This window comes from Orycteropus afer, unplaced genomic scaffold (genome assembly GCF_000298275.1).
Source record: "Orycteropus afer afer isolate SDZICR_OR568_19922 unplaced genomic scaffold, OryAfe1.0 scaffold00099, whole genome shotgun sequence".
Taxonomy (NCBI): domain Eukaryota; kingdom Metazoa; phylum Chordata; class Mammalia; order Tubulidentata; family Orycteropodidae; genus Orycteropus; species Orycteropus afer.
In genome coordinates, this window is record NW_006921686.1 from 2,393,518 (window position 1) to 2,407,149 (window position 13,632).

The 13,632-nt window shown below is 50.3% G+C and overlaps 1 protein-coding gene across 1 annotated transcript in view; it reads right to left on the reverse strand.

Moving 5' to 3' along the window:
- Positions 1-13,632, reverse strand: part of SAE1 (SUMO1 activating enzyme subunit 1) — an 86,134-nt gene that overhangs the window by 13,258 nt on the left and 59,244 nt on the right. Inside the window, exon 7 of the mRNA XM_007942876.2 lies at positions 1,917-2,061. Coding sequence (XP_007941067.1) covers positions 1,917-2,061 — 145 coding nt within the window. The remainder of the gene's footprint in view (positions 1-1,916; positions 2,062-13,632) is intronic.

Sequence of the window (13,632 nt, forward strand, 5' to 3'; positions counted from 1 at the left end):
GCCATGTCCAACCCTAACCCAGTCTCCTCTCCTCCCTACCCTGCAACCCTCCCCCCTGTGCCCCTCACAATTATGCACTCCTGTTTGTCCTGCATTTCCTCAGTTTGAATGTTGGTACTCTGGTGTCCCATGGTCTATTGCTCTAAGGGATGTATTACCATTGAATGTGTGGGTGCGGCATCCTGGGTTGAGTGGTCATTTTGTTAACTATTGGTCTGAGAGCCCGCCCCTGGGGGTGTTTTATTCCAGGCACCGAATGTATTTCAGGGTCATAGTATTGGGAGTCTCACCAGATTTCATCTGACCAGTAAGTCTGGTCATTAATGAGTTTTTGGATTTTGTTCCACATTTTCCCTCCCACTCTATCCAGGATCTCCAGCTTTGATTCTTTCCTGAGTGGTTGGCATTGGTAACCGGGCACCATCCAGTTCTTCTAGTCTCGAGGGCCATTATGTCCTAAGGCTGATTGCTTCTAAATGCCCTTGTTTTTTTTTTTGCGTTCTTCTTCACTTCCAACTCTAGGAGACCATTAGCTGCATCTTAGATGGCTGCTTGAAAGCTTTTAAGACCCCAAGTCGCTATTCACCAATGTAGGATGTGGAGCAACGCTTTTCTGTATTTTGTTGTGTCAACTGAGTCTGATGTCCCCCAGTACTATGTCCTGTCATCTCCTGTACTTTGGCCATGTTATTAGAAGGGCCCAGTCCCTGGAGAAGGACATCATGCTTGGTACAGTAGTAGTTGTTGTTGTTGTTATGTGCCGTCAAGTCGGGCCCGACTCATAGTGACCCCTCCTTGGGTTTCCGAGGCAGTATCACTACGGAAGTAGGATTGCCCAACCTTCCTTCCGAGGAGTGGCTGGCGGTTCAAACCCACCAGCCTTCTGGGTAGCAGTCAAGTGCTTTAGCCACTATGCTCCCAGAGCTCCTTGGTACAGTAGCGGGTCAGTGACAAGGAGAAAACCCTCAATGAGATGGACTGACAGTGGCTGCCAACAATGGGCTCAGACACAGCGATGACTGTGCTGGCGCCACAGGGCCAGGCAGCATTGTGTTCTGTGTGTGGTACACGGGGTAGCTGTGAGCTGGAACTGACTCAATGGCACGTAACAACATCATCATCGCTGTGCCTACAACCTGGAGGCCGAGCGAAGCAGAGTTCAGGATGTCCCCAAAGGCAAAGAAAGAGGTTTAGGGTTAAGTGGAGGATCCAGTGCTGCTTAGAGGGGTTGAGGACCTGGTCACCAGGTCACCACCTGACCAGACCTCTCCGATCAAGAACCTAAAGATGCCTTGATTGTGCGTAAGAGCAAAAGACCGATGATGGCCCGAGATGGTACCTCAGTCCCCACAGAGAGGACGCTGGTGGGATAAACTGATAAACCGCCTATGGAGGGCAATGTGGCAAAACCCATCCAATGACAAATCACTGCCCTTGGGCCCAGCAAGTCCTTCTCCTGTCATCTGTCCTGCAGGTATACCTGCACATGCACAGAATGACACACACACAAGGTCACGCACTCCAGCAGGGGGCTGGGCCACAGGTGTGCCACATACTGGACACTACAGAGCTGCAGAGAGAGGGCAGGCAGCTGTTCCAATCTGAAACATCCCCAAAGGTCACGTAAAGCAAAGAGAGGAAGGGGCAGGACACTGTAGACTTTATATTACTCTGAATTTTGAACCATGTGAATATAAAATACGTATTTTAAAAAACAGAACCTGAGCTCTCTTTCTCATATGCTGTTAGAGAGAGAGACAGGCAGAAAACCCCAGGAGAGCTCGCAGAATGCTTTAAGTAAAGGAGGTTCTCCTTGGGGGTTTGGGTCTTAATGAGGGATCTCCCCAAACTGAGTCCGATACTGAAAAGGGACAATCGTCCATCCAGGCTAAGCTGTGGCTCATGCTGAGACCAACCTGACAAAGTCTTCGGGAAGCAGGTCAGGACTGACACCCAGGGAGTCAAGCACGTCACTTCGAATCTGGAGCAGCGACTCAGAATCCTCCCTGTAGGTATCGGAACGAGGGTCTCTTCCTTTATCCGTGCGGAATTTCAGGAGCACTGGGAAAGGGAGAATGAGGGCAAGTTATAAAGCAAGTCTTTTCACAGTGATGTTTACAGACGCCAAGAACCTGAAATGTTTTAATTGTACAGTAAGAGAATGTTAATTAAAATGTGGGACACACAAAAGGTCATACACTTTCATTTACTCAACAAATATAATCAGAGAGGCAATCAAACAATTACAAGAATGACTGGCGTGACTGCATCTAACGGAACCTGCCATCCACTGGGCGGTGTCAAGTGAGGCTTCCCTGGGGAAGCGACCGCTGACGGTGTCTGTGGGAGGAGTTTCTGGGTGGGTGACTCTGTGAGTGTGTATGTGTAAGTGTACGTGCGGTGTGTCTGTGTGTTGGGGGCGCACTTCCAGCACTGGGCAAAAAAGCGCGCTGGTGACCTAGACAAGCAGGAGGCCTGCATTCTGGGCACCAGTTCAAAGGGCTGCTTCACGCAGCAAGGCCACCAAGTGCTCAGACTCAACAGGCGGGGCGGGTCACAACAAACAAAACCTCCCTTCGTACAGGAACTGCTTTCCAGCCTCCAGAAGTGGATCTTTCCTTCTGATTCTCAACCAGAAGAAAGATTCAGATGCTGGCAGGGAGTCAGACCCACAGTGGAAGGAAACCCCTAACAAGGCTCAGACTTTGACCCAAAACGACACAGGAAGGAGCAGGAGCTGATCTGTGAAGACAAAAGCGCATCACACTGACACTACACTTGGTCCCTGTTCCCACTAGCTTCCTGGGCAGGGGGAGAGCCAGGCCCAGGCCTGTCTCTGAGGCCAATACTCCACCATATCACGTAAGCAGAGGTTTGGACATGTGGTCCACCTTGAGGCCCAAGTCCGGGGCACTGATGGTGCTCTGGGATACTTCACACCTTAGAGTTTGCAAAGGACCTTCCCTTGAGGTTCAAGTATTTGCTGACTGAGAAAATGAACACAAACATCACATTATATTCCCCCCTGAATATCACAAACCAAAAACAAAACCCACTGCCACTGAGTCAATTCCTAACTAGTGTCCATAGAGCTTCCAAGACTGTAATCTTTACAGAAGCAAAGCCCAAACCACACCCACTGCTGTCTAGTCGGGCTGACTCACAGCGCCCCTAGATGACAGAGTGGAACTGCACCACAGGGTTTCCGAGGCTATAATCTTTACGGACACAGACCACTTCATCTTTCTCTTATGGAGCAGCTGTTGGGTTTAAACCGCTAAACTTTTTGTTAGCAGTCCCATGCTTTAACCACAGAGCCACCAAAGCTCCTCCCTAAAAATTAAGCGGGCATAAACATTGAGCCAACTGCTGTAAGAAAGAACAGGTCGTTCCAGATGAAAGCATCCAATTTCTTCCAATTTTAAGATTCCTAGATCACTGGTGATGGGCAATTTGGACTGAGAACTACTCTGTCAGGAGCACCTATCTATTCCCTCAGCACAGGCAGACCAGGGACCAGCGGGAGCATGGAGAGTGAGCAAGGGCACCTTGGTCTCTGGATGGATGCAGGCAACGGTCCAGTGGGGGACAGATTCACAGGACAGAGAACTGCAGGGCCATAGCAGGCAGCTCCCTGAAGCCTTACAGAAGTTCCTGAGTGGATCAGAAAGACACATTCCAAGCAGATCCCAAACCACGAGGCCCAGGTATAGGGACACACACCCATGCCTCTCTGTTTCACACTGAAGGTGTCCTGGCGGCACAGTGGTTAAGCTCTTGGCTGCTAATCGAGAGGTCAGAGGTTCGAACCTACCAGCTGCACCTCAGGAGAAAGATGAGGCAGTCTGCTCCCGTGACAGCCTCGGAAACCCTGTGGGGCAGTTCCACTCTGTCCTCTAGGGGTGCTGTGAGTTGGAATCGACTCTACGGCAGTGGGTCTGGGCTTGGTTTTTAATTTCTACACTTGCCCTGATGCCAACGTGTGAGCCAGGCCCTGCGCTGGCAGCCTTCACTGGCCCAGTGCAGGGCTTTGCACACAGTGATTTAAAAAAGAAAAGCAAAGAAACGCTCTCAAACACCTGTTTTGAGTACTATTTGCTGTCTGGAATGCTGCTCTCCTCATTTTCTGAGGTCAGAGCGGGAGCCCTTGGCTCCACCTGACCAGTTGGTTGGCAACAGCCAACTCGAGCCCATGTGACCCGGAGGTGGGCTGACACAGATCCCCCAAGCTCGAGCTTCTAATTCTGGGTGCATGCTGAATTCTGCTTTAGAGTAAATAAATACAATTAAGCAAGCGTTTGGGAGTCCAAACCCAACCCATTGCCACTGAGTCAACTGCCTCATAGCGTCCCTCGAGGACAGAGAACTGCCCACAGGATTTCCCAGGCTGGGATTTTTACAGAAGTACACGCCACATCTTTGTCCTGTGGCGCGGCTGGCAGGTTCAAGCCGCCGACCTCTCTGGTTAGCTCAGCAGCCGAGGGCTGAACTGCCAGGGCTCCTTCGGGTGGAAACAGGGTGGAGCAAGGCCACAGCAGTGGCAGTGAATCCTGCTTGACTGCTCTCCCAACAACGTTCTGTGAAGACAAGGGAATCGAGATGGGCTAGTACGGCCGGAGCAGAGACCTGGTGGGTGCTCTTCTCATCCATCATTGTCAGCGCACACAACACACCCATGGGCATGTGTTTCCTGTGTAGACAACCAAGGCAACACTGAGCACAGGCTACGTGTGTTGGCAGAGTCCAGGCCTGCTGGTTAGTGCCAGCAGCTGCCATGTGGAAACTAAGCGAGGTTGCTGGACTTTGAGGCCCAGGTGGAGGACAGCACTAGGAGCCCCTGACTGGCTGCGACAACAGCCCAAGGCCGCGTCCCGTGCTGTCCTCTCCCCGGGAAGGAAGCATCGACTGTGGTAAGGGGCTGAGACAACAGGGTCCTTGTTCAGCCCTTGCCACAAAGCTTTTCATCTTCAGGTTAGAAAACACAGCTCCTCAAGCAACGCCCAGAAGTGACGACAATGGCCTGAGACCAGACAGTGCCACCACGTGCCCAACAGCATTCTAAGCATGTGATACACATGGGTACTCACTCCACCACTGCTGGGAGGCAGGTACCATGACTCTCCTTATTTTACAGAAGAGGAGACTGAAGTTCAGAAAGGTTAAGTAAATTGTAGTAAGTAGTGAAGCAAATATGCAAACCCAGCTCTGGCTTCAGAAGCTGTGCTTCTCACCCACCATGGAATCCAAGGGAAATGGCAGGGCCATGGTGGAACGCAGCACCAGGGAGACCAACTGGCTCGGCTCTCGGCTCCCATCTCAGGAGAATCGCCACTTGGCCATGTTTTTCAGATGTGTTTTACAGATGGGTCCTGTCCTCTCCCATCTGTCTACTGACTTTAAGCTACTAGTGCAGGGGGTAAAGAAAGTGGAGGCAGAGGCCTCATAAAACGTGGCCCTATTAATCTTACGTGAAGAGCAGCTTCACCTCAGAAAGGAGCAAGACTGCATGACAAGGCAGCTGCCGGCCTGCTGTGTCCCTGGGCCCTGCCCGCTCCTGGGGCAGGCTGCCTGGACAAGGGCCGGCAGGCTGGCACCGTCCAGATACCTCACTGACCACATCTGAGGGCCTCTTGGGGCCTCTGGGAAGGAGGCCAGGGCGGCTGGCCACTTATTTGCAGCAAAACAAACAGAAGCGGTATTTTCACTCTTCTTCTAATGTCAGCACTCCAGTTCGCAAGGGCGGAGGGGGCAGGCGGGAGACCATGTTCTCGACAGGCAGTGGCCCCAGAACTGACCCGGGCCCCTGACTAGTTCATGCTTATTAAATTCTCCTCTTTGTTCTGCCTGCTGCCCCTCCCAGATAGCCAGACACACACGGATCAATGTTGACGCTGCAGTTCTGAAAAGCACCTCCCACCACCAGTGGACGGACATGCACACCATTCCGTTCCGATCAAACACTGTCAGGGACGGAGCGTTGCAATGCCAAGAGATGACTCATCGACCAGTATCAAAACACAGCACAGAATTAGAGTTCTAAACGTGATTAACTTGATCTGAACCTTTTAATTAAGTCAGGCTGCTGAAGTCCGGTGGGGAGCAACATTTATCGCTGGAGCTGAGAGGCCAGTCTAGGCCTCGTTTCCACTCAGGACAGGCCCATGTCATGAAAAACGCAAACTCCGAAGAGGAGAAATCAAGCAGCCCCTCGTGTGTCTGAGGAAACAGTCTGCGTGTGAACACATCCCTGCCTTCCCCAGTCTCCACAGCGTGCAGAGCGGCGTCGCCTGCTGAGGGGTTGGAAAGCAATGTATCTCTTTCGACATATTTCTTATTACATTTCAGCCATCAAAAAACCCAGCTATTCTCATAGAAAGAAAATGAAGTCCACGTTGCAAACTAGCCTCCCCTCAACTGTTGTCCCCCTGCACCATCCCGCTCAGGTGAGGAAGAGCCAAACCTTTGTAAGTTCGCCTCGCCTGACTGTGCCAGACGCCCTTGGCCCTGTCTCCCTGGGTCTGCTGAGCCTAAAGACGGCCCTTTCTCCCCAATCTGGCTCACTGACGGAAGGAGACTTATCATCCCTAGGAAAGGCCTGGAAATCTGTTCTGCTCCTGGGTTCGGTAAACTTCCAGGACAACCTCCTGGCCAACAGTCCCTTTTCTAAGGCAGAACTCTGTGGCCTTGGCATTTTCTTAATTTTTAATAAATACCTACTGAGCACCAACTTCGTGCCAGGCCCCGTGCGGGGCAGGATGGTGACACTCTGCTCTCCCCGACCTTTCAGTGAGGGAGACGAACACTGTCCACGAGACTGTGCCAATGAGACAAGGTGCTCTGAGAGGGTATTACAGGACACACCCCTCAACTGGGTGGGGTGGGCTCACCAAGTAACCAGGCTCTGCACCATCTGGTGGAACCACTTCAGTCCCCACTGTGCCCGGGACACATAACTGTCACCATGTCCTGGCCCTCAGCACATTCAGCTGCTGCCTTTAGGGCCTGCTGCCCCTCCTGGCCTGGTGAACTTCTTAACAGATGACCATGGGGCACAGCAGTAAGGAGCAAGGCTCCAGAGCCCAAATGCCAGGGCTGGAACCCCTGCTTTTTTTACTTACTGTGATGCTGTCCAAATGACAAGTGTCCCTGAGCCTCACCTGTAAAATGGGAATCAACCTGGGACTTGCCTTTGTTTCAGGGAAGTGCACCGATCCATGTGAATAACTGACAGTTGCCCAGAATGTCAGTGTCCTCAGGCAGCCAGCCCACACACCCTCCTAGAGAAGCAACGTTCTTGCCCTGGCAGTCTCTGTGCACCCGTCTCAGGCTGACATGCTCCAATGACCAGGGTCACCAGCCTCCCCCTGCAGCTCGGGGATGACACTGCCTTGGTCACGAACTGTCTCCCTGATATTCTCTCTCGGCCCCAGCATTTCCCTTCCCTGGCTCTAAGTCTCACACTTGTGATTTTATTCTCATTTGCACGATTAACCTGTCCCAGGACTGCTGAATATCCTCCACGCAATGACTGTGTTCCATCAGGCAGAGATCACCTGTCTGATGATCACCACCATCTACTTACTCTGCACTGCAGTTCATGCCTCATGGGAGAACCAAAAACAAAAGTCACTGCCATCAAGTGGATTCTGACTCATCGCCAACCTACAAGACAGAGTGGAAATGCCCCACAGGGTTTCCAAGGCTGTAATATTTACAGGACCAAAGCCCAAACCACACCCCCTGCCATGGAGCCGATTCTGACCCACAGTGCCCCTAGAGGGTGGAGTGGCACTATCTCACAGGATTTCCAAGGCTGTCAATCTTTATGGAAGCAGATGGCTACATTTTTCTCCCACAGACCTGCCAGTGGGTTCCATCCACTGACCTCCTGGTTAGCAGCAGAGCACCTAAACTCCGTCACCAAGGCTCCTTTGCTCCATGGTAGTCACTGAAAAAATGTTGCATGGGTAGCCTCCACGTTTGGTGAATACAAAGAAGCTGTCCCACTGAGAGAGGAGGGCTCAGGGTAGCGACCCAGCAAAGTCCTCACAGATCCAACATGCCAGGCCTTCTGTTTCCCTAAGGGAACTGAATATGGCTTCCAAGGTACCCAAGACAGGTCCATTCATTCCCAATTATTTACAAACATGTTAGATTGGTTCATGTGGGGTGCGGGTGGGGGTGGTTCCTGAGGCACCACACCTACCCACTAGGGGGAAACAAGGTTAGGAGCCCAGAAACTCTCTACGCATCTAAGGGGCAAGCGTGCAGAATGGCCGTGGGGCCAAATGCAGGCGGACATAGCTCCGGCCACTCTTGGCACTGAGTCGTCTACCCCGGTCCACCTTACGCCCTTTGTTTCCCTCCCCCTCAGGTTTCTTCTTTAACGCAGAGGCCTAACAGTTGGAGTGCATGCACAGCAGCGTTGCACATGCATCTCCTGAGCACCTGCTGGCCCGCCCCCCGTGTGCGGTGGTGCTGCAGCCCCTGAACCGACAGCCTAGGCCCTGCCCGCCCTGGAGGAGTGCCTGGTCGACAGAGGACACACATGGCACTCTGATCTCTTCTTTCTCCAGAGGCCTGCACCTCCTGAGAGGGCTCCTCTGAAGACTCGCTCTGAAATGCCCCTTTCTGAGCTCAAAGTCCGGGCTACTCTTTCGTCTCAGCAACGAAACCTCATCTGTGACCTTGCCATATATCGGCTCAAAGAAGGGACAGGAAGACGGTTCTTGTTATTCACACCTCACTCTCTTCTGAAAGCATCTGTGGCAGCTGGATGAAAGTTGTTGACGGGGAAAAGGACAGGATGGTTTCTCAGAAGTGACCTTGAAACCAGATGCCTGTTTTTGCCTATCAAATTAGAGCCCGAGATTACTCAGCACAAGCAAGCAGGCTGCGGGACAGGCCCCCTCACACGCAGCTGAGGGGACTGTCACCTCAGTAAACCACGTGGCAACGTGGTGCTGAGGAGCCTTCCAAAAGGCCGTGTTCCCTGATCGTCAGAAAGCAGCTTTCACAAGGAAATCACGTCATGCATAGTCACGAGTCCTGTAACATCCACGACATGCTCTGTGAAATAGAACACTGTGGAAATAGTGTATCTGGTCCTGCTTTTTCTTTAAGAATGTCAAACAGGCTTCACACCTCAGCGATGCTGAGAGGGATTCGCTGTGTGCTCGGTCCTCGATCCGTGTAATCAGCAGTTTCTCTATGTCTGATATGTCTCACGTTTTCACCAGCGTTCTAGCTTTCAGTGGAGTTGATTTGATCCTTAAATAGCTTGGAGAATTCTTCTTTGTTTTTGAGGGTCATCGATGACTGTCCAGTGTGACATGTCTAAGTCACAAGCAACAGCATTCCCTGATTTCCCACCTTCAACGTTGTTTGATAACCTTTTGTTTTACTTCCAAACGGTTATTTCTTTGCCTGCCACTGCTGCTATTACTAGTAGCTGCACTCGGGAGCCCTGGTGCACTTCGTGGTATTATTTTCAAAAGAAAATTAAAACAAAAGAAAAATAACACGATAGCACTCAAGATGTATATTATTTATGATGATCAGGACTTATGCATTATAAGTTATACACAGACTGTACCAATCATTATACGTCTGGCCACGCAACCCCACTGCATACAAGAGACAAGAGACACACGTGTGGCATGCAGGAAAGCTGCTCGGTTTGCCCCGATCGAGACTTCTGACCTCTATTACGTAGCCTTATGGGCCACTGACACATATGCGGTTGGACCTTGTCTAAATAGGTATTATGCGGTACATGACCGTACTGCACTGCAGTGTGGTTTACGGCACAGAAAATCTGGACATAATTTTACCTCTAATCATAGCATGGTTACATAAAGTATGATATTATTGATGGAATGAGATATGCAGCTATTAAAATTACGTTGAAACAGTGTTTTATTCATATCTATTCTTTTTTTTTTTTCTATGCTTAGGAGCTCTGGTAGCATAGAGGTTAAGGCACTTGACTGCTAACCAGAAGGCTGGCGGTTCAAATCCACCAGCCACTCCTCAGAAGGAAGATGGGGCAATCTACTTCCGTAGTGATACTGCCTCGGAAACCCAAGGAGGGGTCACTATCGCTATGAGTCAGGTCTGACTCCACGGCACATAACAACAACAACAAGGTTAAAAAAAAAATAAAGATATAATATCTTAAAGTAAGAAAGAGCTCTGCTATGTAAAAATACTAAACAAAAGAATGAATGGCCTAGGTACAACTGTTACTACACCCCCTTTAGAAGTGAGAGACTGCGGCTTGAGGAGAGGCTCAGGGTTACAGCAACACATTGGGCTCCATCACACTTAACTTTCATGTTGTATTGTTTCCCTAGGAACAGAGACAAGATAAGAAGATATGCTAACTAAAAAAAAACCCACTTCAAATGGATTTCCTGCCCCTGGCCCCCAGGCTGCCAGTTAGAACAATGTAAAGCAGCCATTCAGATTCTGGTCTCAGCCAAACATTCTACTGACTTTAAAAGTGGAACATTCTGACCAGGACAAAAAAGCTGCAATTTACAAAAAGAAGGGGAAACAAAGAACATACAAACAAACTCAAAGAACATACAAACAAACAAAAAACCACCTCTAATGCAGAAGCAAAGGATGTAAGGACAATGATCAAGTCCTCTGTCCCCCAGTCCTTATCTGCTCTGCCTGACACCCTGCCAGAGCCCTCCACAACCCGACCCACCTGCCAGTCACAAGCAGCCCGGGGTGGGGGTCTTTCTCCCTCCAGCACTTGAGCTGCACATGACCGCGGCTCTGGGCATGTGCTGCTCTCCGCCACCCACCCTGCCGAGGGAAGATGGCACAGGACGTTCCCGTGACTGCTGCCTGACGGGCAGAGAAAAGAGGTGAGGCTTTCAACAAGCTTGCAGCTGGGCCTTGGGGCCCGCGAGCAGCTCACGCACAGGCCAACCCAGGCTGCGATGACGCGGGGCCACAGAGAAAGAAACCAGCAGGCTGTGGCAAGGCAGCCTGCTGACAATGAGGCCATTATCGCGGTCCGGCCCCAGTGGGACTCAGTTTCCCATCTGAAAAACTGAAATGCAAAAACGTCACACAGACTTTTGGGAAGTTTAGATCAAATATCAGAGATGGTGACAGAAGTAAGTGATAGTTAAGTCTCCTGAGCATTCAGGGGCTGGGCGCTGGGGAAGGTAAGATGCAAGGCTTCAGGGATGACCGTCTGGCCCAAGTTCTGACTCCAACCATGCCAGGCCTGGGGACCCTGGACAAATGACCTGGCCTCTCTAAGACTCGGCTTCCTGTGTACACAGGTTAAATCTGCTCTCATCAGGATGCTGTGAAGATTATTGGGACCTCAGTGAGTAGAGTACTGATGCAACCAGTTATTCTATTTTATTTTTATTGTGATTTCGGTGAAAATTTACAGAGCAAATTCACTTTCCATACAGCAGTTCACATACGCTGCCTCATGACACTGACCACAATTCATTACAATGCAACAGCTCCCCTCCCACTTCTTCCCAACAGTCCGAGTCCATCCCTCCATGCACTCCTGCCCCCTGAGCTGTCTCCCTGTGCATAAACAGCCCTTCTTTCTCCCATGATTGTTCTCTCCAAGGACTATATCTACCTCAGGTGATGTTCAACTCATACGCCTGTCTTTTGTTTGGCTGGAAGTCACAGGTGTGGGTTCAATTCCAGACCTGAAGGACAGCTAGGGGCCATAGTCCCAGTGGTTCTACCAGGCTCTATCAGACCAGCAAACCTGATCCCTTTTTTTTTTTTCCCCAAATGATTTTGAGTTTTGTTCTACATTGTTCTCCCTCTCTATCCAGGATCTCCTACATAGATCCCCCTCCAAGTGGTTGACAGTGGTAGTCGGGCACCATCTATTTCTTCTGGTCTCATAGTCACATAGGCTGTGTATCGTATGGTGTACCAGTCGCTAGGACTAATTGTTTCCATGAATCTTTGGTTTTCTTCATTCTTCTTTGCTCTGGACGAGGACAGACCCATCGCTGCATCTAGATGGCAGCTTGCAAGCTTTTAAGATCCCAGTTGCTACTTGCCAAAGTATGAGGTGGAACAATGTTTTGTGTAGTATGTTATGCCAATTGAATTTGATGTCCCCTGTGACTATGGTCCCGAACCCACATGTTCAACTACTTAGACCCTCTGGGTAGCTGGCTGTGACCAAGAAGTGACTACAACCTTGTCCCTTGTCAGCTCTACTACACACCTGGGAATTCAGATCCTACAAATACACTTACAGCACCACTGTCTGCCAACCCTACACATGGTCTTGGGTATACTCCCCGCTTTGCAGACACACCTAATAGTTCAGCCTGTCCACCCATCTATCCACCCGTATACCCGTGTTTGCCTTCACTGACGACACAGTACTGTATGTGCAAAAGGCTTCATCTTTGTTGTGTGTACCTTCCGTGTACCTCTCTATGTCTTCTTCTTCCTCAATGCCACCATGTTGATCACTCACATTTGGTACACTGCCCTTCTCTTCACCCCAATCAGTACTTAACTCTATCTATCTAGCAGTGTTCCCTCTCCTCCCCTCCTACCCCTGGGAACCAACAAAGAAAATTTCCTTCCATAGATAAAACTTTCCTTGACTTTTACAATAATGGACTAATACAATATTTGTCCTTCTGTGATTGACTTATTTCACTCAGCATAATGTCCTCCAAGTTCATCCACGTTATGCGGTGTTTTGCAGATTCTAGGTTATTCTTCAGGGTTGCGTAGGATTTCACTGTGTGACGCACCAGTTGTTAACACACAATGCTGGGCACCAGGCCTAGGGCAGGGCCGGCTTTTCAGGTGAAGGAGGAGCGGACACCTGGCAGACTCTGCTCCCTCCCTGGGCTCCAAGTGCCGGCGGATGGAAGCACACAGGTCTGTGTGAGTTTGGCCCTGGACCCTTCTGCCCTTGCCCTCGCCTCTCCTCCACAAGGCTGAATGACTGCGGTCTCTGTCTTCTCCACCACTAATAAGGCAGTGGCACCAAACACACACACGCACACACAAAACCCAGTGCTTTTTTTCTCCCTACAGATTATTTTTAAACATTTGTGGTCGTGACAGCAGCAAACCAACATGTCCTCAGCTGCAGCGTCTTATCGGGACTCATTTCCCTGGGCTGTCATGTCCTCAGCAGTGTTTGTCACTGCTGGACACCAAACACCCCAGGCCACTCCATGTCCAAGTGGCCAGGGCTGCCTCTGGCCTGGTCTGCAATGGTTACAGGTGTTAAAAATAAGACGATAAATGACCACCAAGTCAAGGGAGGGTCTAGAGACAAAGCCATTTAAACATCAGGAGACAGGGAAGCCAGAGGTGTGGCGAGCTGGGCTTAAGGCTGGTAGAATCGAAGATAGCAAAGTTCTCGAAGTCTGTCTGTTAAGAGTAAAAAAATGAAAACCACCCAAGTATTCATCAGTGCAGGACCACAGCAAGAATCCAAGCAGAGAAGAAGGAGGGTGAGGTGATGATCTTAAAAGTTCTAGAAGGTTACATAGAAATGGCCTTTCCCGATGTATCTTAATGTTTTTCTAACAGGACATCTTACATCAATTGAAAAAGGAAAAACACAGCCATCTCTAAGGCTCCCTGCAAATG